This window comes from Melanerpes formicivorus, unplaced genomic scaffold (assembly GCF_026170545.1).
Source record: "Melanerpes formicivorus ecotype bairdi unplaced genomic scaffold, bMelFor1.0.p_v2 SCAF_1, whole genome shotgun sequence".
In the NCBI taxonomy this organism is placed as follows: Eukaryota; Metazoa; Chordata; class Aves; order Piciformes; family Picidae; genus Melanerpes; species Melanerpes formicivorus.
The window spans coordinates 52932028-52960009 of record NW_027142353.1 but is presented as its reverse complement, the minus strand read 5'-3'; the positions used below and the strand labels follow the sequence as shown (position 1 = coordinate 52960009).

Genomic DNA, 27982 nt, shown 5'->3' with positions numbered 1-27982 from the left:
GAATATTTTAAATAACTTGTAATAAAAATTCCACTTGCAGACTCTCTTTGTGTTTCTACCCCTGGAAATAATATCACCTTTGAGGACTTCGTGTCCAGTTCTGGGCCCCTCAGTTTAGGAAGGATGTTGACTTGCTGGAACGAGTCCAGAGAAGGGAAACGAAGTTGGTGAGGGGTTTGGAACACAAGCCCTATTAGGAAAGACTGAGGGAGCTGGGGTTGCTTAGCCTGGAGAAGAGGAGACTCAGGGGTGACCTTATTGCTCTCTACGACTACCTGAAGGGAGGTTGTAGACAGGCGGATGTTGGTCTCTTCTCCCAGGCAACCAGCACCAGAACAAGAGGACACAGTCTCAGGCTGTGCCAGGGGAGGTTTGGGTTGGATGTTAGGAAGAAGTTCTATACAGAGAGAGTGATTGCCCATTGCAATGGGCTGCCCGGGGAGGTGGTGGAATCACCATCATTGGAGGTGTTCAGGAGGAGACTTGATGGGGTGCTTAGTGCCATGGTTTAGTTGATTAGGTGGGTTGGATTGGTTGATGGGTTGGACACGATGATCTTGAAGGTCTCTTCCAACCTGGTTTATTCTATGTATTCTATGTGTTCTATGTAATGGACTTGACTTAATTTTCACTGATGGAAAATCTTTGTTTAGTCTATTTTCTTTTGGGGAAGAGATCAATGTGTTTGGGTTTAGTTGTGTGTTGAGAATGTGTTGATATCTGCGTTAATGATTTTTCTGTAGGTCGGGGAAAGGCCTGCAAAAGATGAATTTTGCCCTCCACCATATACTCACTACGAGGTCCCACCAAGCTTTTATCGATCTGCCATGATACTGAAGCCACAGTTAGGACTGGGTGCAGTGTCCAGGTTGCCATCTGCAAAGAGCAGGATTCTCATTGCAAGTCAAAGATCCTCAGGTAGCTGTCTCCATCAGCAGGGAGAAATTACGAGTGCTCCCAGCCTCTATCATCCTGATGCTTCAGGTAAAGTATGAATTTTCTTTCCGTTGCTTTAATTGTAGTCACTAATAAGATTAATTGTTTTTAATAACAAAAATACCACAAAATGAGCATCATTTCAACCTGGTACTACAAAGTTCCAACAGCAGTCTTTGAGGTGTGTCTTTTTATCCTGCAGCAAGGCTGACTATGAAGTCAGGGACTTGCACAAAGGTTGTTTAACAGGTTGTTGCCAAAGAAGGAGAATCAATTTCAGTAATAATTCCCATTGTGCTTTTTAAAAAATCTTCCTCCTCCTCCTAAATTCCTGAAAAGCCTTTGCTTGTGTCATGCTACTGTGTCCAGTTCTGGGCCCCTCAGTTTAGGAAGGATGTTGACTTGCTGGAATGAGTCCAGAGAAGGGCAACGAAGTTGGTGAGGGGTTTGGAACACAAGCCCTATGAGGAAAGACTGAGGGAGCTGAGATTGCTTAGCCTGGAGAAGAGGAGACTCAGGGGTGACCTTATCACTCTCTACAACTACTTGAAGGGAGGTTGTAGACAGGCGGATGATGGTCTCTTCTCCCAGGCAGCCAGTACCAGAACAAGAGGACACAGTCTCAGGCTGTGCCAGGGGAGGTTCAGGTTGGATGTTATAAAAAAGTTCTATACAGAGAGAGTGACTGGACATTGGAGTGGGCTGCCCGGGGGGGTGGTGGGGTCACTGTCATTGCAGGTTTTCAGGAGGAGACTTGATGGGGTGCTTGGTGCTGCCATGGTTTAGTTGATTAGGTGGGTTGGATTGGTTGATGGGTTGGACGTGATGATCTTGAAAGTCTCTTCCAACCTGGTTTGGTTTATTCTAAATAAATGTTTATTCTAAATGAGGGAGATAATGTGGCATTTATTCCATCATGAAGGCCCTGCTGTTCAATCTGAATATGACACTGCCCACCATGTTGTGCTCTGAAAGCCTGGGCAGTATTCAAATGTGCCAGCAGAGACCTTGATTCTCTGAAGCCGTGATATATAGCTCTTCAGAGACAACATTTCTAATATTTTTTTCTTCCCAGCTACTGCTCAGATCAGCATTACCCTGGGCAGAATTACAGAGGAGGGAAACGGAAGTGAAGCATCAGAAGTTTAGGAAAGACGTTGAGTTGCTGGAATGTGTCCAGAGAAGGGCAAGGAGGCTGCGGAGGGGTCTGGAGCACAAGCCCTATGCGGAGAGGATGAGAGAGCTGGAGAAGAGGAGGCTCAGGGGAGACCTTATTGCTCTCTACAACTACCTGAAGGGAGGTTGTAGTCAGGTGGGGGTTGGTCTGTCCTCCCAGACAACCACTACCAGAACAAGAGGACACAGTCTCAAACTGCACCAGGGGAGGTTTAGGATGAATGTTAGGAAGAAGTTCTTCACAGAGTGATTGACCATTGGAATGGGCTGCCCAGAGAGGTGGTGAAGTCACCATCACTGGAAGTGTTTAAAAAGAGACTGGATTTAGTGCCATGGTTTAGTTGATTAGATGGTGTTGGGTGATAGGTTGGACTTGATGATCTCGGAGGTCTTTTCCAACCTGGTTAATTCTGTATCAGTGTAAGAAGTGTATGTTGGCACAAGACAGACATTGTAATTATTCTATAGGACATTCCTTGGTAGCCTGGAAAAGCTTGGAGGCCTTAACAATGTGCATTTAAACAGCAGCAAGCTCACAGACAACTGAAAATCAGACATGGCCAGAGTGAAGCATAGCAGCTGTTTAACAGCCTGGAAGTTTGCAGAGATTTTTGAAAATAGTCATAAGGGATAAAGATAAGTAATGACTTGGGGTCATATGTCCCTTCTTTTGCCCCAGGATGGGATTCCTTTTGTCATGTATTTAATTAACCTGTTGCTGGAAAGCTATTTATAAAAATCTTCAATATAAGATCCTGCAGGCCCTGAAAGCAGTCTGCTACAATGCATCACCTGTTTTCAAGTTAGAAGTCTTCCCTTGTGTGTTGCCTGATTCTCTTGGTTGCAATTTGCATCCTCTTCTATCTGGAGTGGGCTTGTGCTCGTCTTCTCTTTGCAGATATTTGAAAACTATTATTCTTTCTCACCATTCCTCCATACTAAGCTGCAGAAGAAACATAAAGAAAAGCAGAATGGAAATGGGCCAGAATGTCTTGACACAGCCTGAGAAGACAGTCATTTATACAGGTTGCTGGGGTTTATCAGAAAATCAAGGTTCTCTGTAACGCTGTGCTTCTCGTCTCTATCCTTTGCTGTCTGACCAAGCAGCTGGAGTTCATCTATGTTTATCCCATTAGCAGAAGCTGACAAGTCTCATCTGTGGGTGACTTCCAAGACACCCCAAAGATTGCACACTGGCCAGCAAATACCAGTGTAGCCCTGTGAGTTCAGTTCAGCCAGCAATGAACATGAGAATACAGGTTCAGAGAGCAATTTGATCATCGTATTTTCTATTTAAGTGAAACTGCAAGAGGCTGCAAGTTCAGGATATGAGTGGGATAAGCTGTTGCATAACAGGAAAAGGTTTGGGAGAGAGATGGGAGTGCAAAATATGAACAAGACCTATTAAAAAATCCATGGTGTTTTCTGATTCTTGGAAAGGAATGTTGCCTTTATTTTCTGTCATCCATCCATCCTTCACATAATCCTGCATCACTGATGACCGCAGATGTGACTTTTCCTTAGCCATCTTTAATCCATATAAGATCTTGTCTTGTATATATTCATTTACTGTCTTTCTATATTATATAACATCCTAAAATCTGAACAATTTCATCCTATTTATTGACTGTAATACTGCCTTTAAAAATGCCATTCCATGAGGAGTGTACAGGAGGAAGTTGCATTAGCTTTTGTTATGTTCCCATTCCATGGAAACTACATTTCCAGAAGTTTTCCTGTTTCTCAGAAGTTGGGGTTTTTTGAGCTTATCACTGATTATTTCTTGGACCTTGTCAGCTTTGGAGGTCAAATTTAATTGATAGCTCTCCATAATTTTCTTCCTACAGCTGTTATTTTGTTTGTTTCTCTCCAGTCTATTGATACCTCACTGTTTCAAGGATGCTGTTAAAGATAACTCAGGATAGTCCAATAATCTGTCTGACATCTCTTTCAGGATCCCGAAGTCTCTCTTATATGGTCTTTGGACTCTGACTGTTTTTATTGATTTTTAAATTACCCAAGATTTGTTCTGGAAAGATTGCTAACATCTCTAGTTTTTCACTGCCCACTCCAGGATACTGCTTTCGCTTCTGACACCTCACCTCCCATTTACCTTGCGAGATGAAGAACACGCTTAATTTTTCCACAACATCTTGTTCTGTCTCAAAGTGCTTCTCATTGCTCTCTGTTGATTCAATGCCTACCCTTATTGACCCTTCTTATATATATATATATTTCTGCTATCTTAGTTACTTTACATTCTTTTTATTTTTGGTGGTTTATTTCCCAATTATTTATTCAAGATTGGATTATAATCACCTTTTCCTTGTTGAAAGCCTTTTTCATTGTGTACTTCAAATGACTCAGTCTTTCTCTTAGCAATGTGTAATTCATACATCAGCATGTCAGTCTTTTAATTTCTAATAGCTCCTTTTAAGAAGAATAAATTACTCATGAAAGAGGTTGAAGTGACAGCAAACAGGACAAGAGTAGCATAGAAGGGGAACAGCAGGAGACATTTTTTTCCTGTGGCTGTGTTCACACCAGCGCACAAATGCAGACCAGAGATGGATCCTTGGTGGCCATGGAGGGTCTGAATGGGACAGCAACCCCTGGCATGCCAGAGCTGGTGTGGGGCCCACAGGAGGGACTCAGAGTAGGGTCAGATACCATCTAGCCAATTGTTTCAAGGCACCCAACCACCATTTTCAACTGCTTTAATTTGGTAGTTAGTTGTGGCATTCAACTTTAACCTGCATTGTTTATTTTGATGCAGTATTTGAGAAACATTATTAAATACAGTTTCATTAGAGTCATATTTACAAATATAGGTAAATGAAATGCATGAATGTATGGCCATTGTACTGGAAGCAGGACCCTTGCTCACGGGCATTTGTGGGGTGTGAATGCTTGGCTGGCTGCAGCAAAAGCAGCAGGCGACTAGGTGGTATTTTTCTCTCATGAATACTGGTTCTTCCGTCAAGACTGCTGCTAATCAGCATCTCTTGCAGCTTGATCCTGAGCTTTTAATCCAGTTTCTAATCCCAGAGATTTCAGTCCTGCCCTGGAGTAACATAAGCAGAAGGATCTATCCTGTTGCCATCCAGTGACAAAGAGTGAGGTATCAGGCAGGCTTTTGAACTGGAATCATCATGGCACGGTATCGAGAACAGAAGCAGTTCCTCCATAATGAGGATTTTATTCCCCTTTGCCATGCCATTCATAATGTAGCAGTCTATTTAAGCAGCACTGATAAGCTGAGTGGTTTGGCCCGTGTATAACACTAATACTCATAAAATTGTCTCTAATGTAACTGGTAATTAAATCCCTGAACTGCTGTGATGGACTGCAAGTAATACAAGTACATTAAGGGTTTCCTTAGTTCTAAGACAGGCCAAGTAGAAAGTAAAACAATAATGAATGTTCCCAAGTGTGATCTCCAAGTGTGATGCCTAAGATGTGTCTGGAGCAGTTCTTCCTCCATAGGACATGGCACACAAGTATTGGTATTGGCTGAGATCTTCTTATTAAGCAATACTGCTCCTTAGGTGATGCTTTGTCTCAGATGGGTGAGGCAAGCAGCTTGACTGTAAGAATAAGCATTCTGTGCTCTGATTAAAACAGCAAGTTGTTGAATTGTGATGTATTATAAGGTGCAATAATGTCTCAAGAAGCTTAAGATTTATTTTATGTAAATTGATTCCGCACTTTCTATGGGAACCTTGTAATTCAAAACAAGTATTGAAGATGGTTTTGTCTCTAATGTATAAATCATGAATATGTTCTTCCTGGTTATAAAGACTTCTTGGAGCAAGCATGTTAGGATTTGCATTGATCATCTGATTATTTTGATGAGCTTAATGTCTGATTTTGTAAAGTTATACAGATTTCAGCCTTGAAACTTTACCCAATTCTACTCATTAACTTCATTAGAGTCTGTAGTTTTCAGTAGTGTTTATGATGTATTTTTTTCTCCAGGTAGAGGCAATGCAAGGTTGCTTCCTTATCACCTCTCTGTGTATTAAATTTGCTAGTCCTGAGGCTCTAGCAGTTCCTCTCATTTCTGTGCAAGTCAACTCTTGTTAAAGAGTCTTGTGTCTTGTTAAAGATACATAATACATACATAAATTGGGACAGAAATGTTTCTGATTACTCAGACATCCAAAGACAGATGTTTATTTGTGTCTTTGCATATCTATAATGTATTTCATCATGAATGCCATAATATGTCTGTGACTTTCTTCTGGTAAGAAAGCTTTGCTTTCATGGTGTTTTTTTTCCTCAGAAATGTCCAATACTTGAACAAGTAAATAAGATTTGATCATAGAAAAGGAATTTTGATGTTACTTCCTGAAATGTTGCATTATTACTACTCCAGCTGTGTGCTTCTTTTATAGGTTTGTAATCTGAGGTACTTGGATTTAAGATGTCAAACTTCCTAATTGTTTAAGGAAGGAGGTGACAAGAGGAGAATTTAGAGAAGAAAATATTCTCTGTCCTCCACTAATCTGAAATGTTTTCAGTTGGCACTCTCTGCTGTTTTTGGGGAGAGCAATCAGACTGTATTTCATAAAGAAAAATTAAGTGCTTCAAGGGGAGACACATATGTCCTCATCAGAGTTTTGCTAAGGACATTGTCACCACACTGGAGACTTAGCCATATGTCACCTCTATGAGCTCAACATTTATTGCATCTTCAGAGAACCAAAATGCAATGTATGAGAAGGGTAGTCTGTTGTACCAAATTGTCTGTCATAAAAATGGTATCAGTAACAATCCAGGTACTGCTTCATACCCTGCCTTCTCTCTGGCTAAGTGTTGTTGCTGGCTGAGCACTGGCAGCATTTCTAAGCAGCCCGTGAGCAGCAGGTGAGCAGATGAGACATGGTTCCAATGCACAGAGACATGGTTCTGATGCACAGAAAAGTTCTTGCTGCTCTGAGTTTTTGGTGGAAAAAGCAGTGAACATGGCTCAGGCACTGACAACTCCTGTGCTGGAAGTTTCTGTGGAATGCTGCTACTTTGCACATCAGCTACAAAGCTAATGCAGACATTTGCAGTTTAAATGAAATGCAAGCCAACAAATTCTCGAGGTGTTGAGAACATGCCAGCCAGCCTAGGGTTGCCTGGGAGCTGGGAAGGCACAGAGCAGGTTTTGTGGCTTCTAAATATGAATCAGGAGAAAATGAGCACTTCCTGCCCCATGATGGTGAACTGGCTGATCGGAAATTATTTGATGTTCAGCAGTGACAGCTGTGTTGCTTTTGGAACTGGACTCTCCTAGGCTCGACAGTGTTTGGATGAGAGACCATCAGGGGAGCTGTGCACAACTTGCTCACTGCTGTTTAGGTGTAAATCATTAAAGACTTTGTTTAAAGCTCCATTTCTCAGTTCTTCCTCAGAAAGACAAACTGTGCTTGCAACAGGGAAACCACAAAGGGAGTGGAAACATAAGAGGTTTCTTATTCATTCTAATCTGCAAAGGTATCATTGACTGGGTTAACTCTGAGGTGCGTTAACTCTGCTTGTATTATCTATAACTAATTCAGTGACATTGCAGGTTACTGCTTTGCTCTAGATTCTCCAATATGAAATGGTTTAGTTGTTTAGGTGGGTTGGATTAGTTGATAGGTTGGACGCGACGATCTCGAAGGTCTCTTCCAACCTGGTCTGGTCTATTCTATTCTATTCTATTCTATTCTATTCTATTCTATTCTATTCTATTCTATTCTATTCTATTCTATTCTATTCTAATGATGTTCAGAGCATTCTGTAAAAGACAGTGAGCTTTCTGAGAGAAAATAACAGCTAATTATTAAAGTTTTAATGAAAATGTTTGTTGAAAAACCCCAACAAACCTAACCCCACTACAAGAAAACAAAGGCTTGCCAAGGCTGAGTTGAAGTCTTGAACTGCTACTCTTTTTTCATAAGAACTTACCTGTGAAACTCCTTGCTTTAATTTCTCATTAATTTCAGCTGAAACATGGAAACATGGAAATTCCAGTTCATGTGCAGTGGCGATGCAATCTAGCTCAGAGTTTTCTTGAGGCTTCCCAGGCACATCTGGTTTGTGTCAATCAGTCACTACCTCAAAATGTTTACATGTTTCTAGATGGGAACAGCTTGAAATGTCATAGAAAATCACTTGTGCACCACACAGACAACAATACTTAATTCTATAATTAGCTTCAGGCAACGAGACAGCTGGAAAGATTTTTTTTTGCCAGCTTTTTTAGGCTTATTTTGGCAGGTTTATATTAAAAGGAAAGCCACTCATTAAAATAACTTTTGTTTTGAACTCCCAGACCTCGTTTGCAGGAGTGCTTCTATACTTCTAAGAAACAGAAATAAAGAAAGAACACCCATTGCAAAATTTGATGGTATTTACGACAGAAAATATGTGCAGTAGGCTGATGTCTCATGTATTTTAATGAGAAAGAAGACACAAAATGGCTTTAGCTTTAAAGATTTGAATGCATGCCTAATGAGGATAATGTCCTGCCCCCAGGTCCTCATGGTACAGAAGGAGCTGTATTACAAAGAAGAGAAGTGAAAAATAGTTTAAGGATCATGGTGAGTTCAAGATACAAAATATTATTAGTTCAGGGGGAATTTGGATTGAAGTCATAAACAGAAGCACACAGGGACGTGTGAGAAAGAACACTGAATCTCCTGCCCAGATCTGGGAGAATTATTTAAATAAAAGATAGAGATGACTGGGACTTTCTCATTAAAAGTTTGAATGAAAACTTCCTGCTTTTAAGGAATTTCTTCTTCAGCAATACCCATGGTGCTCCGTGTGCCATGGTCTGCAGGTGCTTGGCTACATGGTGGTGCAGAGAGAGGAGCGGTGGTGCAGAGAGCCTGGGGACTTGGTGTGGGCATCCCTGTGGTTGAGCTGGGGGCATGGAAGTCCCAGGTGAACCTCATTCGAGGGCAAGCACGTTTCAAATGCTTTTAAATAAAACCATTTCTAACTACTTTCCCTCCCTGCCCCTATGGATTTTCCCCTATTCTGCTGGGGCACAAAATATGTGCTATTTATAGTGTTTTACTGGAAAGTTGAAAGATTTCTCCTTCCACCTAATTTTCAGACATTCTTAGTGGGAAAAAAAAAAAAAAGGAATTTCAGCTCTGAGCTTACTTAGGGCAGGCCTGTTGGTGCATTTTTCAGAAACATGTAAAACCCATAAGAGACAGTCCCATACTTTCTCCCTGCTGCCACTGACCTGGGCAGGTTCCTTGGTTCTGCAGCTGTTTGCCATGGGTGCTTGCCACAGCTTCAAATCTGGAGGCTACCTGGCATGATCCTATCACCAGTGCAACACAGAGAGTATTTTGCACCCTGTGCCTGAGTTGTCTGCCTTATATCACACACAGTTGCCCTCGTGTAATTAGTCCTCTAGCTAGCTGGCAAAGCTGATGTTTGTCCATTCCCATACTGCTGAAGTGTTTGTATCAACCTTGGTGGGGGTATGACAAGCCTAATTGTGGAAGGAAGAGAGCACAGAATCCTCCTTCACAGTATCACAGTATCACTAAGGTTGGAAGAGACCTCTAGGATCATCGAGTCCAACCTGTCACCACAGACCTCATGACTAGACCATGGCACTAAGGGCCATGTCCAATCCCCTCTTGAACACCTCCAGGGACGGCGACTCCACCACCTCCCTGGGAGGTGAAAGTGAAGCCTTTCACCGGCATAAGCCAATCTGAGTTCTGCTGTGCTGCAGGTAACACAGGAAGGTATTAGTCCTCTGAAACAGACCTGTTCCAGGGGAGACCTTATAGCTGCCTTCTGCTACCTGAGGGGATCCTACAGGAAGGCTGGAGAGGGACTTTTCAAAAGGATGTCTAGCAATAGGACAAGGGAGAATGGCTTTAAGCTGAGGGAGAATAAGTTTAGTCTGTATTTTAGGAAGATGTTCTTCAGTGGTGGTGGTGAGACTCTGGGGTAAGTTGCCCAGGGAGGCTGTACATGCCTTCTCCTTGTGGTGTTCAAGGCCAGGCTGGATGAGTCTAGCTGGGAGAGCTGAGGGAGCTGGGGTTGTTTAGCCTGGAGAAGAGGAGGGAGGAGGCTCAGGGGAGACCTTATTGCTCTCTACAACTTCCTGAAGGAAGGTTGTAGCCAGGTGGGGTTTGGTCTCTTCTCCCAGGCAACCGGTGGCAGAACAAGAGGAGACAGTCTCAAGATGCACCAGGGGAAGTTTAGGCTGGAGGTGAGGAGAAAGTTCTTCACACAAAGAGTTATTTGCCATTGGAATGTGTTGCCCAGGGAGGTGGTGGAGTCACCATCCCTGGAGGTGTTCAAAAAAGGATTGGATGTGACACTTGGAGCCATGATTTAATTGTCATGAGGTAATAGGTAACAGGTTGGGCTTGATGATCTTTGAGGTCTTTTCCAATCTGGTTGATTCTGTGATTCTATGATTCTGAAGCCTCCCTGCCTGTGGCAGGGAGGTTGGAGTAGATGATCTCTAAGGTCCCTTCCAAACTAGCCATTCTGAGATTCTATGAATTCTGTCCAAAACATGATAACCACATCCTATTTAGCATTTGGGACTTTTAAAGCCTTTCAGTGAACACCTTTTTTCCCTGTCCATACATGAATATTGGTTGATTTGATTGACATTAATGGCATTTAGATGTGCCGTGAATGTCCCTGTCAGTGGGGATGGAAGAAGGACTTGATGGTGCCTTGCAGATAACTAAACCAGCTGTTATAGATGACTGTCAAAGCAATGCTGTACAAGAACATCACCACTTACCTGTTTTCTGTGCTAATGTGCCTACATTGTTCTTGACCTGCACCTGAAACCCACAGCTGCCACTGACCCCAACTTCACACCATCCAAATGAAGCCAGATTCTGGACCAGAGTCCAGAACTGGTCTGTGTTGGTGCAAAAAAGCAGCCAGGGATTTTAGCAATCATTCATTGTGCATGGTAGATATTTGCTATTTTCATTTGATTGACTCCCCACAACATGTCCTCCTTGGGTTGGTAATGGTGGTGTAGTCAGCCATCCATCTCCCAGTGTCTTAATAAAGACCTCAGCTTGTGAACAATAATGCATTTTGAAGGGTCTGTAATACATAAATTATTTTGTTTGTTGAGCACAGAGTGGTTTTGCTGTCTTTTATAGGAATGCATTTTATAGGATCTTAAAACTCCTTTTAACATATTCCTATTTCCAAAGAAAAGGCTTAGTGTTGTTAAGCAAAGCTGAGTGTTATTGTTGTGATGAGGTCCACAACTAGCTAACAAAATTCCCATAACCTCTTTTCTGCTCTGAGGAGTTAGTCTTGTTTTCTATAAAGTCTCCTCAAAGCCTAATGCTTCATTAAAATTAAGAAGGCTGTGACCTACATAGTTTACAAAAGAATTCAATACTGTAATAATGTGAAGACCTTATTAGCGTGCAGTTAATTTTTAGTTTCCCTTTGTCTTATGAATGTTCACTTCTTCCTTTGAAGTGTGTGTTGGGCTCATGCACAAATATCATTCACTGAGTAAGAATGGGGAAAAGGTGACTTTGTGGCCTTTTCTGGCAGAATACATGGATAATTTTAACGCTGCCTTGTCCTGATGACTGTATAAACGCTTTAGCATCAGGTTTAGAAGATTTATTTTGTTTTACTTTTGTTTTTCCAATTTATTATTTTTTTTTTTGGTACTTGAAATTCCACAAGGAACAAAACTCTGATATTGTCAAACCTACAAAGAACAGGTCTGTCCAAATGTCGTGTGCAGTGGAGGTCAGTATCCACTTGGTATCCAGACATTCCAGTCAAAAGCAAACTCTAATAGTTGGTCTTTGAAGACAGTCTTGGACCTTTGATCCCTAAAGACAACTTGGAGCATTTATGGACCTGTGTTCTGGTGAAGGGTGAGGGGCTTGGAGCACAAGCCCTATGAGGAGAGACTGAGGGAGCTGGGGTTGCTTAGCCTGGAGAAGAGGAGGCTCAGGGGTGACCTTGTTTCTTTCTACAACTACCTGAAGGGGGGGTTGTAGACAGGCAGAGGTTGGTCTCTTCTCCCAGGCAACCAGCACCAGAACAAGAGGACACAGACTCAAGCTGCACCAGGGGAGGTTTAGGCTGGAGGTTAGGAGGGAGTTTTACACAGAGAGAGTGATTGCCCACTGGAATGGGCTTTCTGAGGAGGTGGTGGGGTCACCATCACTGGAGGTGTTCAGGAGGGGACTTGATAGGATGCTAGGCTGCATGGTTTAGTTGATTAGGTGGTGTTGGACGATAGGTTGGACATGATGATCTTGAAGGTCTCTTCCAACCTGCATTATTCTATTCTATTCTATTCTATTCTATTCTATTCTATTCTATTCTATTCTATTCTATTCTATTCTATTCTATTCTATTCTATTCTATTCTATTCTATTCTATTCTATTCTACTCTACTTTACTCTACTCTACTCTACTCTACTCTACTCTATTCTGGATTTTCCTAGCAAAATTTGCCTAAACAAGAGCAGCTAAATACAGGTTAAGGCACAAGCAAGAGAGAGGTGAGCAGCTAGTAATTACTGCAGGTGGACACAGTAGCAGAACTACAGTTGTTGCCTAATTTCATCAGTTTTGAGACCACTGTTGGGATTTGTCTGAGACTTGGTTGCTGTTATTCACACAGGCTGAGGGTTTACAGGGAGAAGTCTGTCAGTGGAAGTGGCTGGTGGTACGTTGCTAAAGTACAACTATAGAGGTCGCATCCTTGTTCGCAGGCTTGGTGCAAGAAAAGGGCATTTTCTCTTTGCAAAATTTGAAAGAAAGACTTCAAAGGAGTGCTTTCTTTGATGGAATACAAAGAAGTCCTGTGTCCTTGGAGAGGATTGTTGGCATTCTACAATAGTTTCCAAAATTGGAGGCTGTGCATAGTGTGTTTGTCTCTGTGTGTGAGTTTCTTTTAATTGGAACAAAACGAATGTAAAATTAGAAAGTGATACAGGATAAAAGAAGATAAGGTTAAAAATAATTTTAGCAACCTTAAACTGCCTTACTTTGCTGGAAGTTTGATCCTCGTGGATCCTTGCTGCATTTCATGTTTTAAAAGCTATTCCAACTTACAGTTGTCCCACAGAACTTTTTAGTGGAGCAAAGAAGAAGACACCACTGCGGTTTGAGCAGCTGATAAAACTTGTGTTCAGTATTTATATTGACTTTATTTAGCTGGGTGGTGCAGGTGATGCTCAGTATATCCCAGCTTAGTTTATTTAATAAAACTATATGTTGTTTTCCTTCTTTCAGGTGATCTCAAGAAAGGCTCATGTCCAAGTGCTGCAAAATCAAATCTCCCCAAGCCCTGCCAGTCTGGACTTCGTCCTCCAGGTTATTCGCGGTTGCCAGCAGCTAAGCTGGCTGCATTTGGTTTTGTCAGGAGCTCAAGTGTGTCCTCTGTCTCCAGCAACCAGTCAAACGAGAGTGCTCAGAGTGATCAAAGCAGGACAACCAACCGTAAGTCCAAAAAAGCATCCTCCTTTTTGGAAGGATAGGAAATAGATGTATTCCAGGATTGTCCAGTCTGGAGTTTGTGTCTAAATTAGGACTGATGTAATCTGTGAAGCACTCACTAATCTCTTCTGTGCCACTGAGCTGTAGGTTTGGTATCTTGATTTCCCAGTGTAATTCTGTAAAGTATTGTTAATAATAGATGAGTAGGTGCTGAATGTATGCTGCATATAGAAGGGGCTGGTTTTCCTGCTGCAGAGAAAATCATACTAAGAGTGAACCTGAGGTGGTTTTGTATTTTGCTTTTACTTCAAAGGTGCCTTCTTACAATCTGCAGTAGCTAAATAATCACAGTAAACTGTGTTTGCTAAATACATTGCACCGATGCAGAACACTTTAGGGCAAGGATTATCTAAAATGAGCAACATGGTCTCTCACATCTGCTTTTCTTCTCCCCCTTAATAAGCAGTGTAATAAACTTAGTTTAGAAAATTAATCAGAGAATGCCACTGATTATGAAAGGGATCAGAACTGATATCATAGCTGTTATCACATCTACCAGACTTGGAAGGATCCCGTGACTGCAATGCCATTTCAAATCCCATTTACTTCTGTGAAGATTGTTAATTTTATTAGTACAAAATAATACCCACTGGATCTTGCAGCCCTTGGAAAGTGGGGGCATGCCCTGGTCTTGAAGTAGAAATTGGGGTTTAGGGATTTTCATCCCCATTTTTCTTTGAAGACAGGGTTGAGCCTGACCTGTGTCCATATCAAAGCAAGTGGTATCAGCACAGGAAGGTTAAGGTGATATGGAGCATCAGAGGAAGTAAAATGATGCAGACTCCAAAGTCTTTCAGTGTTTGTATTAATTAGAAATGCATTTTAATAAATAAAATAGGTAACTGAAGGAGGTAGCTGAAAGGAGGCAACTGAAATGCCAAAGGCTAATGTGTTCAGGAACTTCTGACTTTTCCAATGCCCCCAGACATACACTTGTGTCTTATTTTACTGTGGGACTCATCATTAATTTCTATTTATTTCCTAATCAATTGTACTATAAGGGTGATCAATCTCCTTGTGCTTTTATCCTACATTTACACCTTTGGGAAGCTTTTCCTTTTATCTGGTGTTGTAACATTTTTGCCTTTGGTTACAGAAAGCCTGTTAGGAAGAGAAATTCCTGATTTCTGATTAGATGTAAGCTGCATCTCTTCAAGAATTGTTGTTCTCTGGCAATTTCAGGTGTCAGTCTAAAAAAGCCCTAGACATCTATAGGTACAATACTATCCTTGAACACAGTGGATTCATGCAGGTTCCTACAATGGAGAATTCTCAAAAGGAAAACACTCCAAACTGTGGAATTTGAGTCAGTTGATTCCTATTACAGGAAAAAAAAGGTGGAAGAAGCATTAATAATGCCAAACCCAGAAACTTACATCTGACACTGAATTCATCTTAGAAGAGGTTGATTTCATTTATATATTGTGGTGTATCATTATAGTATGTTTGTACATTAAGCCCATAAAATCTGAAACCATGTTCCAGTCACTGGAAGGTTGTGGAATTATTTGGTGCTTACATTTTGTTCCGTCTCACTTGGTTGAAGATGGTGACTCTCTTCAGTGTTGAGATTAGGATGCTGAGACCAACAGGTGCATGTTGCAAGAACATTTCTGACAGATGTGAAAATTACCCAGGGGAAGTGTTCTGCTTGTACAAATGAATGTAGAGGCAAGCTCAGTCTGCCACCTGATGAAAAATAGGACCTATCACTTCTGTTAATGCTACTAAGATAGGTAGCTCATCTAAACAGTTGTCTAGTTTCCTTCTGCCTCCCTTCCTTCTATTGGATAACAAGAGAATGAGCATGCCCTGAGGATCATCGCGGTGATCTACTTCCTATGACATGTACAACTGTCCAGTCTAGAAGTCTCTTGTCTTTAACTCCATGAGGGTAATGCTTCCTCCTGCACTGGGGTCAAAGGAGAAGGTTTCTCTCCAAGCAGGTGAGGGCATGCCCTGTGTGTAGGGTGTCAACCCTCAAGTAAATCACCACATGAGAAAACATCTAACGACGCTTTCTTTGGGTTAAAGACAACATCACTCGCATTCATCACTTCTGATAGGGGAGATAAATAAGCAGGAGAAAATAATTTCCTTACTGTTGCATTATTAACTTTCATAGAAATGGTATCAGTGTGAAACCCTGTCAAAATTTTCTATTTACATTCTATCTGCCAGCAAGAGTTAAATCAGTTGCCCAATACCCAGGGAGCACAAATTGGTCACTTTCCATTCTGCCGCAGCTTATTTAACACAGAACAGCAGTGCACAGAAAGTAATCCCAAGGGTGGATGTAGAGAAGTACTGGCTCAGGAATCTTAGCATGACATATTATCTCTTCCCTTCAGTGTTTGTGGAAGAATGGTTTTATTTAGATACAATAAATAGCTGATTCTGTAGTTGCTACCTGAGATCACGTTTTTAACTAAATCAGGCTTCCTAGAGGGCAGGGTAAAGTTTTACTGTTAATTTCCTAGCTCAGTAGGGTAGAAAATGCAAAATGATCTTGCTCTAGAAATCTTCAAATGTATATGATAACACAATTTCCTATTTAAGCAGAATCTCTGCATGTCAGGAAGGCAGAAGTAATTGAAAACATCTTAAAAGCGTGGGCATATGTTTTAGAGAGAGGGGGCTGCTACTGTTGTGTGCATATGTTTTAGAGAGAGGGGGCTGCTACTGTTGCAAAGGGAGGGCCTCACCTCAAGATCTTGTATCAGCCAAAAAAAATAATCATGGTGTATTGTAAGTTGCTAAAAAGCAGAAAATTATGGCTGAGTGAGAGGAAAACACAGATTCCTTTTAGGGGCAGAGTGTGTTTGGGGTCCTAGTGAGATCCTGTTCTTGCTTTTGCCTCCTCTGCCAGATATCTCATGGTGCTGGCTCTCCCTAAACCTCTCATGGTTGCATTTATTTCATGAAATCCCAACTAGTTTCTCATTTTGGCAGACTAGTGCTGATTAAATACTGTCTAGAGAATAAAATCCCACTTGGTTAGAGTAAGGCAACATGATGTTTGTGTTGCAGGGAAGTTTGTTAATGGAGCTGTGATGCAGCTCCTTTCTTCTTCACTGATTTCTCACCTTCCTGTGACCACTCTGTAAACAGTAAGGCTGGATGTGTGTGGACACTGTGCTATCCTCCACAGCTAACTTTCTGGCAGTGGCTTGCAAATTCTGATTGAATCAGTTAAATGGATTTGCAGCACTGGGACTGTGCCTTTTTCCTGTGGCAGAGACAGGGCAGGACCTGCAGCACTTGCCTGCTGGTCCTCTGGACTTTCTGGAGTCTGCTCCCTAGAGTGTGGGTATAAGCCAGGCTGCTGTTTAGTGATAACATGCCAACTGTGACAGCATATGCAACCCAATTGTTCCCTGAAGGTGGAAGGACAGCTCTGGCATGAAAACTGCTCAGGATCTTGCCACTTACGTGACAGAGAGCTGACTTGCAAGCCAGGGTCACTAATCTACTTTGGCCATTTAAAATCCAGGTTTTGGTGCTTATGCATAACTTGTAGTTTGTACACAGGGGAGTCAGGGTCCATGAAGCTCGTTCATGATGACAGTGGCATAATGAGGCAGCTTCTCACCTTGCTGAAGGATGTGGGAGACAATGGCAGAAGCCAAAGATTGCTCGATTTTGAAGCTGTGTCCTAGGAGAGCTTGCCTTGGCTCACTACTGTCTGTCCTGCTGTGTTCAAAATGAAATGGTTAAAATGGTTTAGGGTGAGCTCTTTATTCAATACAAAGAACAAAGGCAGTCATGTTTGAATAAAACAACTCAGAGAAGTGGAGGCAGAGAGAGGTCACTGTGTCAGTGGAGGGGGTCCATCCGTTGTTGCTACTGATGTTTCTCTTGGCTTGTTCTGGAGCATGCAGCTCTCCCTGACACTTCCACATCTCTCAACCCAATGGTTTCCCACGTTAGAGCAGCTCTAAACTGCAGTGCAGCAAAACCGATGTGAGGTCTTCTGCTGGGGCAAACTTACATGGTCTGACACCCATAGTGTGGCTGGGAAACCCCAGGCTGAGGTTCAGCTCCAGGTCCTGCTATCAGCCCTCTCCAGATTTTTTTCAATAACATAGGTTTTTCCAGTAATAGTTTTGTTCAAGACTACCTCATGTCCTAGGTTTGGCCATGATAGGGTTAATTTTCTTCACAAGAACCTGGGAGGTGCCACAGCCAGGACAGCCAGCAGAACCATAAACATCATGCCTGCTATATAAAAGATGTCTGGCCAGGTTTGGCTGCATTGTTGCATTAGTGTGCAGCTGCTTGGGGCTCAATTGCACCCGGACCTCAAACCAAGACACCTAAAATGTTCAAGTTTGCCCTCAGCTGTGGTCTATTAGGGTTTTAAAATGCATAATATTCTAAATCATTATTCTTTATTGAAACAGAAGGGGGGTTTATATGCCAGAAAACTTCCTGAGGTTATTTACACCATCAGTGGGCTAGAATTGAAAAATTCAGATACTTCAGGCTGAGAGGAATGTGAGTGTTCTCTGGTAGACATAAGAAAAAGTTAATTACTAGCAAAGTCTTGTTAAGTTTGGAGTAGAGTGAAACAGTTGTGTAAACATAAAGAAAAAAAAACCCTCCTAAATAGCTAACTTATAAAAAATACCTAACCATGTAGTTTCCCTTGGAATATTAAACACACTGTATTGAATCTTCTCCTGTGTCTGTGCAGGTAAAATTTCCCTAAGAGGTTCCCATCATACACCAAAGTCTTACAGTTGTGACTCTGCAGTGTGGTAACACAGTGCCCAGGCTGTGGTTTCTGTTTTACTAGTTTAAGGGGTTTAGAGTTCTCTTGCTTGTATCTGCATTGCTAATGATCAGATGAGTATCCTCCCCCTGTAATTAGTTTTATGTACTCCATCAGAACAGACTCCAACATGCTGTAAGTACCACAGGGGAAAGAGTTCATTAAGCACCATGAAACAATTTGATGTGTGGAGGACTGGAGAATAGAGTAGAGCAGAGCAGAGCAGAGTAGAGTAGAGTAGAGTAGAGTAGAGTAGAGTAGAGTAGAGTAGAATAGAATAGAATAGAATAGAATAGAATAGAATAGAATAGAATAGAATAGAATAGAATAGAATAGAATAGAATAGGAGACCTTCAAGATCATCGCGTCCAACCTATAAACCAATCCAACCCACCTAATCAACTAACCCATGGCACCAAGCACCCCATCAAGTCTCCTCCTGAACACCTCCAATGATGGTGACTCCACCACCTCCCTGGGCAGCCCATTCCAATGGCCAATCACTCTTTCTGTAAAGAATTTCTCTTTAACATCCAACTTAAACCTCCCCTGGTGCAGCCTGAGACTGTGTCCTCTTGTTCTGGTACTGGCTGCCTGGGAGAAGAGACCAACATCCACCTGTCTACAACCTCCCTTCAGGCAGTTGTCGAGAGCAATAAGGTCACCCCTGAGTCTCCTCTTCTCCAGGCTAAGCAGCCCCAGCTCCCTCAGCCTCTCCTCATAGGGCTTGTGTTCCAAACCCCTCACCAACTTTGTTGCCCTTCTCTGGACTCGTTCCAGCAAGTCAACATCCTTCCTAAACTGAGGGGCCCAGAACTGGAGGTGGCACTTGGTGCCATGGTTTAGTCATGATGTCTGTGGTGATGGGTTGGACTTGATGATCTTTGGGGTCTCTTCCAACCTTGGTGATTCTGTGAAGAATAGCTTGTTTACAATAGGTTGAGTTATGTTAACTGTTAGAGTTTAGGAAATGTAAGAATATAGTTGTAATATCCTGAGATACTTTGTAGTCATAAGGTCTACTAGTCTGTTAAATAGACTTCTACCTCAAGCGATGAAATGCATGTTGCTTAAGATTCTTAAAATAGAATAATGGCATGGCAATTCTTCTCTGGTGAGGTGCTAGACTAAAAGACATAATACTATTCAATATCTACCCACAGCTTGGATTGCTGAAGAAATTTCTTTCCTGAATGAGTCATTCTTTTCAGAATGGTCATGAATATTTCAAAGCTTGTTTTAGTATCTCATGGCAGCTATTGTTTTGTTTAAAAGAACTGCAACACCAACCTTCATGTTTTAGGTGGAATTCTACCATTCCTTCTTCAACATATACATTCTGCACTGATTTTTGACCTTTCATTGCCTGGCTTTCCTAAAAGTTGGATTTCCATTCTAAAAAGCAAAGATGTCAAAGTGTCAGATTCAGGTGGGTGGGAAAATAGGGAAATTAAAGTGAGCACAGAAGCCTTGAATAGATGGCTAATTGCATCAAAAAAAATGGTAGAACGTTCAAAACTGTCACATGTTGGACTGATATACCAATTGCTCTTAAATACCTAAGTATGTAAATGCAGAGAGATTTTCCTACATGAAAATGCATTCCAATTATATTTCCAAGAATGATTTTCTGTTCATCTTTCTGCATGACAAATTCAGGGTGGTTGTGTTTTTTTTTCTATTCTGATCTTGTGCTGATATTAATATTTTGATGGAAGGATCACTTTATGCCAACACTCCACTCTGAATAGGACTAAAATAGAACAGTGTCAAGTTAGGATTTTCATCTTTGCAGGGCAAAGCATCTGGAAATTGCAGTGTGTCAGCCAGGGAGAGCAAGGGCTGAAAAGACATTTTAGCTGCCTTCCAGACTCAGCATTTACAGAATCACAGAATGTTAGGGGTTGAAAGGGACCTCAAAAGATCATCTAGTCCAACCTCCTTGCCAGAGTAGGATCACCTATACCAGATAACACATCCAGGTGGCTTTTGAATAGCTCCACATTCTAGTTACAGCTGGGGAAAAAAATGCACAACATTCAGTGAATGACTTTGAGGTGTAGCAAAGCAATTTTCCTCTGCCAAGATTGAAACAACAGAGCTGAAGTATTCATTGTCCAGTTGTTAAGTTTTAGATACAGTGCTTGTGATACTATTTTAAATGTGATAATATTTTAATGGTGTTTACCGTCTACCTATTCCCCTGCCCATTGCAGGGAAAAGGGAAGCAGTACCACAGTGGCAGGGTCTGTCATGCTTCCTGAAGTGAATAAGTGGAGGCAAGAAGACTAGCCTGCTTTGCAAATTCAGAACTACTTTTTATCTGAAGACCAAGCTGTGGGCAGGTGTTGATCTGTTAGAGGGTAGGAAAGCTCTGCAGAGGGACCTTGACTGGCTGGACAGATGGGCAGAGTCCAAGGGCACGAGATTTAACACACCCAAGTGCCAGGTTCTACACATTGGCCACAGCAACCCCATGCAGTGCTACTGCCTGGGGTTGGAGTGGCTGGAGAGCAGCCAGGCAGAAAGGGACCTGGGGGTACTGGTACTGGACCTGGGGGTACGAGAGGACACAGTCTCAAGCTGTGCCAGGGGAGGTTTAGGCTGGATGTTAGGAAGGAATTCTTCACAGAAAGAGTGATTGGCTATTGGAATGTGCTGCCCAGGGAGGTGGTGGTGTCACCATCACTGGAGGTGTTTAAGAGGAGACTGGATGAAGCACTTGGTGCCATGGTTTGGTTGGGTGTTGGGTGATGGGTTGGACTTGATGACCTCAGAGATCTTTTCCAACCTGATTAATTCTGTTCTATTCTATACCAACCTAAACCATTTGGAATCATTGCAAATTTACTGGACTGAAGTTCGTTAAAACTGGAAAAATCCATGAAACTCTTTCTACAAACCTCACTTTTTATGAGCGAAGAGCAGTTCATAGAATTTTGCCAAACTCTCTTGCCAACTCAGCTTCCACAGAGTGCTTAATCAGCATGTTATTTATTGTTGTAAAATGCTGTATAAAATCTGAATTTTTAGGTGTAAGGAGGCTGGTGTGGGAGATTCTATGTCTTCCTGCTAAAATCATCCTGCTTCAGATCTAGCAGCTTCAGTTCCAGTTTTTGGCACTTATTTCTGTCTGGCTTTTAAAAATTGACTTAAATTATCCACCTCACTTTCCTGTCTGTAAAATGGGGTAGGAGAGTACACAAGTATATGCAAGATGTGGTAATAGGACAACAAGGAAGAAATGGATAATGACAAATGCTCTTTCCTGGCCCATTTCCACACAGGATTATTTGGCTAATTATGAGTGCCTAAGTTAGTCACCAGGACTCTTAGTGTTTAATCTGCAGAGGGTAAAAAGCAGTTCGAATGACGCACACACCAGGCTGCCAGACACCAGTTTCACTGGAGAAGTTAGTGCATCATCCCAACAATAGGGTTATTCCCATCACAGAAACCCAAAACATCTCATTTCTTTTTGACTCTGTGGGGAGATACTGATCAAATAATCAGTTTCATGGATGTAGCTATTGTGGTAGCCTGCTTAGGTACCTTATAACAAGCTGTTTCATCAGCCTCTTCTGCATTTTAAAGATGTCATATGACTGTTTTTTTCCTGCCCTGGTCAATAGGAGACCATGCCTACTTTTTATTTCTGTGCAATACACTTCATTCATTTATTGGATATAAAGAAATCAGTGAAGCTATTTCTAAAAACTCCTTTTTTTGTTGTTTATTTGTTACTTTTAAGTCTTGAAATCACATTTTCTAAAGCATCTAGTCTTCAGAAAGCCTGAGGGGAATCCCCTACAGGAGGGTGTGGGACAGAGTGCTGTTCTCTGCTGCCAGGGTTTGAAGAGAGCTGGTGGAGTGCAACTTTTAAAGTCTGAGGAAAATCCACTGTCAGCCCAAAGCCTCTAACAGGGGCAAGCACAGCACGCAGCTTTCCAGATGCACAGCACTTGGAACAGTCCTTTAGAATGTCCTTTTGGATATATATATGAAGGCAAGCAGCAGCTGGAACATAACTGTCATATCCAAATTAAAACCCCTCTGAAGACCAGAACACTCGCTATAAATTGTCTCCTTTTCATGCTCTAATCTTCCTATTCCATCTGATGAGGGGGAAATATTCATTTAGAAGTTAACCCTGTGGGTATTCATGGGAATGGATTAATCTCTTAATTTAGCCCAAAGAAAAACTGTGAAATAGAGCTTTGAAGAAGTGAAAGCTCTTCCATCTCCTGTTTTCTTTTTTAAAAACTTTTCTTTCTTTCTTTATTTCTTTCCCCCCCTTTTTTTTTTTCTTTCTCCCCTCTCCCCCCCTCCATTCCAGACTAATTTGCCTTCTAATGGAAGGAATCACAGTTAGAGTCTTCATAGCCTCCCACTAATGAAGTATGACCTTGCAGGACTTTTGAGAACTTTTCCTCTCAAGCATGCCCTTCACATGTATTTCCTTACCATTTATGAATCAATAATTTGGAAGGGTTAATTCTGGATGTCTAACTGTGGGGCTCAACATAGGGTATTTTATTGACTTGATTTTGCAATTTTTTTTGTGCTTTCTGACATTCAAGTATGTGGAAATCTATAGAGACCCATCTCAAAAAAACACTGCTTCTGGAAGTCCATCTGGACTTCAGCAAGGCCTTTGACACCATCCCCCACAGCAAACTAGCACATCAGACCCTTAATGGGAAGGTCATGAGTTCAAGCCTGCAGTGGGCAGTAGTGTCCTCCTTACTCTAGTCATGAGGTCTGTGGTGACAGGTTGGACTCGATGATCTTTGAGGTCTCTTCCAACCTCAGGAATACTGAAATTCCTGGCCAAGCTGTCAGCCCCTGGTTTGGACAGCAGCACTCTGCGCTGGGTTAGGAACTGGCTGGAGGGCTGAGCCCAGAGTGTGGTGGTGAATGGTGCCACATCCAGCTGGCGGCCAGTCACTAGTAGTGTCCCCCAGAGATCAGTGCTGGGCCCCGTCCTGTTCAATATCTGTATTGATGATATGGACAAGGGGATTGAGTCCATCATCAGTAAATTTGCAGATGACACCAAGTTGGGAGCAGATGTTGTTCTGTTAGAGGGTAGAAGGGCTCTGCAGAGGGACCTTGACCAACTGGACAGATGGGCAGAGTCCAACATGATGTCATTTAACAAGTCCAAGTGCCGGGTTTTGCACTTTGGTCACAGCAACCCCATGCAGAGCTACAGGCTGGGGTCAGAGTGGCTGGGGTCAGCAGCCAGGCAGAAAGGAACCTTGGGGTACTGGTTGATAGTAGGATGAACATGAGACAGCAGTGTGCCCAGGTGACCAAGAAGGCCAATGGCATCCTGGCCTGCACCAGTAGTGTGGCCAGCAGGAGCAGGGAGGTCATTGTGCCCCTGTACTCAGCACTGGTCAGGCCACACCTTGAGTACTGTCTTTAGTTCTGGTCTCTTCAATTTAGAAAAGATGTTGAGTTGCTGGAACGAGTCCAGAGAAAGGCAACAAGGCTAGTGAGAGGTCTTAAGCACAAGCCCTATGAGGAGAGGCTGAGGGAGCTGGGATTGCTTAGCATGGAGAAGAGGAGGCTCAGGGGAAACCTTATTGCTGTCTACAACTACCTGAAGGGAAGTTGTAGCCAGGTGGGGGTTGGTCTCTTCTCCCAGACAATCAGCACCAGAACAAGAAGACACAGTCTCAAGCTGCACCAGGGGATGTTTAGGCTTGAGATGAGGAGAAAGTTCTTCACAAAAAGAGTGATTGGACATTGGAATGTGCTTCCCAGGGAGGTGGTGGAGTCACAATCCCTGGAGGTGCTCAAAAAAGGATTAGGCATGGCACTTGAAGCCATGGTTTAGTAGTCATGAGGTGCTGGGTGACAGGTTGGACTTGATGATCTCTGAGGTGTTTTCCTACCTTATTGATTCTATGATTCTATGTCTCAGTTCTATGTTTTGTATTGTCTTTAAGGTTGGAGCTGTTGAGCGCAGTGAGGGACTCCAGCTTTAAAATCCATGAGTCAAACAGATGCCCAAATGAACCAATTCCTGTCAATGACAAAAGTCATTACAAACACTATGACAATGGACTTTTTCCCAAAGGTAGTTTTTTGTCTAAAAAAGAAAAAAGAAAAAAGTAATTTAGAGATGTAAGAAGTTTGATACAGTAGCTGTGAACCGATTTTGAGCACAGTGAGACAAAGAAATGTCTAGGTTGCAGTTTTGAATTATAGAGATTTTGGAAGGATTTTTGAAATTATATTTTCCCTTGTGTAATTTCTTCTTAGGATCAGTGAGGCTGTCAGCTCCTTTTCCTAAACAAGTGGTAAACAACCTTGAGGTTCAGGTTTTCTTTGATCTTTTGCAAGAAGGACCAAATTAAAGTGGTGAGACTGAGATGATCTCATTGCAAGCATATTATTAATAGCTGTTGTCAAAGGTGAAATGTTATTAATTTGTTATGCACACAGTTCAACCCCCTCCATGCTTTACAAGCAGTAAACAGGGCTAAAGTTCCAAGTACTGTAAATAATACCAGCAAATCGCATTTAGACCAGAAGTTTTCAGACAACAGAGCTGGTCTCTTCATAGTACATGAAAAATCAATTAACAAATTGTTATGCCCTTGCAAAATGAAGTGTGGATAATGAACACAAATAAATGGGGATTTGAAAAAAAGCCTGTACACTTGTCTCTTTTGGGGATGGAGAGTGACTGATTAGTTTAGAAAAACCATGGTGGATTAGTGCAGGTATGTATTAGCAGTGGAGCAATGGAACCCAAACTTCAAAGAAGTTTCTAATCTTTGATCCCATTATGAATCCTGCAGAAGACTTGTGAATTCTAATTTAGCAGCAACAGGGGTGTTACATCCAGAAGAGTGCAGTGCTATTTATAGAGGAAAAACTTTTCCCATATAGACTCTGGGCTGGAATCTTGTGGTGGTTTGAGCCTTAACTGGGACTTGAGAGCTCAGATGGGGGCAAGGCTGAGAATCCCTCCCCCGTTCCCCCCTCCTCTTTCCCAATAGAGAGGAAAAGAAAGGAAAGGAGCAAATCCACCAAGAAATAATTTGGAGTCAGCTTGGACGTAGAGAGGTAAAGAATTGTCTTTAAACAATATATATATAAAAATATGTAACAATAACAGATAGGGTTCACAAGGGTAAGGAACAAGGATGGATGGAGAGAAAATATGCAATACAAAACCAGTCTCTTTGAAGAGGTGTGGGTGTGGCAGGGAGGACCATGTGGCAGAGAAGCAGGGAGCCATCAGTCCTCTTGTCCAGGCAAAGGCAGGGGCCAAGAAAGCTAATGGCTGCAGTGTCCTCCTTTTTATAGGCTTGCTGGAGAGACAGGGGGAGTGGAACAGACTAACTCAGTTTCCCAGGGGAAAAACCCCTTGCAGGGAGGGCAATACTCTCACAAGCCCTCCCCACCCTGCTTCCAGGATGGGCGTAACCCATCACAAATCTAAACCATGACATTTATTCCATCAAATTAATCTAGTCCAAACAGGTCAAAATTAAGGTAATTTATGTAAATCTTCCAGGTGCTTTTGAGAATATCTGGAATAAAAAGAAGATTCAGCATCTTTTGTGGCTTTAGCTGTTGCCAGAACTCTTGTTAGTTGCGACCCAAGAACCTGAAAATTGCAGTTTAAACAGCCTTTCCTTCTGGCTTGCTGCTTGACTATCTCTAGCGGCCGGGCATATGAGATTGTAAACAGCTCAAAATGTTGTGGTTCTTTGTATTGTGACAGGTGTGAGACCACAGTCTTTCAATTTGGGATACCCAAAGTTAATTTAAATGCTAGAAGAAAGCTGTCTGAGATCTGAAATAAGTAAATCCGGCACTGGCAGAAGAAATGACAAACTGAGATCCTCCAACCAACACCAGTAAACTGAATAAAATTGAAACAATTGCCCAATATTTTCTTCCCAGGAGGGTGCCATCACAAGCTGCAGGCTATTGACACAGTAGGCATCAGTGATACCACCACCACTTCAGTAGTGTGCTTCTCATAGGGCATTTTTAACAGTGCTCTTGTGGGACTGACGTGATTGGAGAAGAAAGCTGCTGCTCTTCAGGTTGAACTGTGATTTGCAAACAAGCCTTGATTCTGTTCCTTGTGGCAAGGAGACAATTAATCTGGGATACATGATGTATGCAAATCTGTAATTTATGCTGTTCCCCACTTGAAGGGCTGCTATGGTTTCATGCAGTATCGGTAACCATTGCTATGTCCATAGAAGGCCACACAGTCAGAAATACTTATGCAGGAATAGGAGCATTCAGGATGAGAGGATAAAGTGCTCTTATTCAGAGATGGGAACTAGACCTTGACAGAATAGCTGGCAGCATTCCTGTACAAACCTCAATGTCTGACTGCGTGGTGGTGAGGTCCAGCTCAGAATGGAGCACATTTCTGGCTGTGTGCAGATTCACCAAGTGGCCAAACTTACTGGGTTATTTTCATGCATGCTGTGTGAATTGGGCTCTTGGGCATTGCACAGTGTCTGCTAACTGGGATAAAAAGGAGATGATGCCTACACTGGCCAGCTGGCCTACTGATGCCAACGGCAACGACCACCAATACTATCTTTGCACAGTGGACCTAGGTGACACAAAACAAGCCTGGGTGAGTTAATTCTTGTATTTAGTGAACCTTTCTTCAGCTGACATGATGTCAGTCTTATCTTTTTTTTTTTCTTTTTCTTTTTTAAAGCTGTCTTCTCAAAGAAGACAAATTCTGTGATGTTCCTTAATTAAACTACCACAAAGAAAGAAAATGGCTTCTAAGTGGCAAAGAAGAATTGGGAGATACCCTTCTACCTCACCACTAACAGTAGAGAAGGAATATAGGAAGCAGAGGTTTAGAGGTTTCCTACCACTGCTTTGCATCTCAAAAATAGTGTACATTTTAGGTGGCATGGTAGGTTAATATTTATATTTATTCAGTGCTTAACTTCCTTTCTATCACACGTGACTGTTACGCTGTTTCCCTGACAGCTGTTCCTGCCAGCCTGCAGAGAAAACTAAGTGAGGAAGGAGGCTTTTAACAAAATGGCATGTCTTGATCAGGACTTTGTATGATGAACCTGGGAAACCCTTTTATTCTCTTCTGCTGCTGCTACACTGTATGGATTAGGGTGAGGCAAAGCCCAATTTATGTCCTGAATTGTGCGGTATGACTTCCCTGTGCTAGATGGAAGAATTAAAAATGCATTGCGTTTAACCAGGGTTTTCCTCCTAAAAAGAGAATATATGATTTAATAAACTCTCCTGCTCAGTTCTTACTTCGCTACATGAAATGATCTAGGAATTAATATTACTTTTGTAGTCTGGGGAAAGGGGATTTCCCAACGAGCATTGCTACAATACTTTTATTTAAACAGAAGGCCTATTTTTAGATGCTTAGATGTGTCCTGGGATAAAACGTTCCTTCTCTGACATGTTCTAATGTTGACTAAATGTATTATGTACTGCAACTAGATATCTAGGGAATTTTAATTGTCTCAGAGGTACACAATAGCTTTTTAGAATTAGAATATTTATCACTTGTCACGGCTCGTAAATTTAAGA

At 42.0% G+C, this 27982-nt stretch overlaps 1 protein-coding gene across 3 annotated transcripts in view; it reads left to right on the top strand.

Annotated features, from left to right (window-relative positions):
* The window catches only part of MTUS2 (microtubule associated scaffold protein 2), a 364748-nt gene that overhangs the window by 139117 nt on the left and 197649 nt on the right, over nucleotides 1-27982 (top strand). For all 3 annotated transcript variants that reach the window (XM_068143299.1, XM_068143315.1, XM_068143306.1), the window contains 2 exons: nucleotides 744-984; nucleotides 13375-13581. In XM_068143299.1, the coding sequence (XP_067999400.1) occupies nucleotides 744-984; nucleotides 13375-13581 (448 nt within the window). The remainder of the gene's footprint in view (nucleotides 1-743; nucleotides 985-13374; nucleotides 13582-27982) is intronic.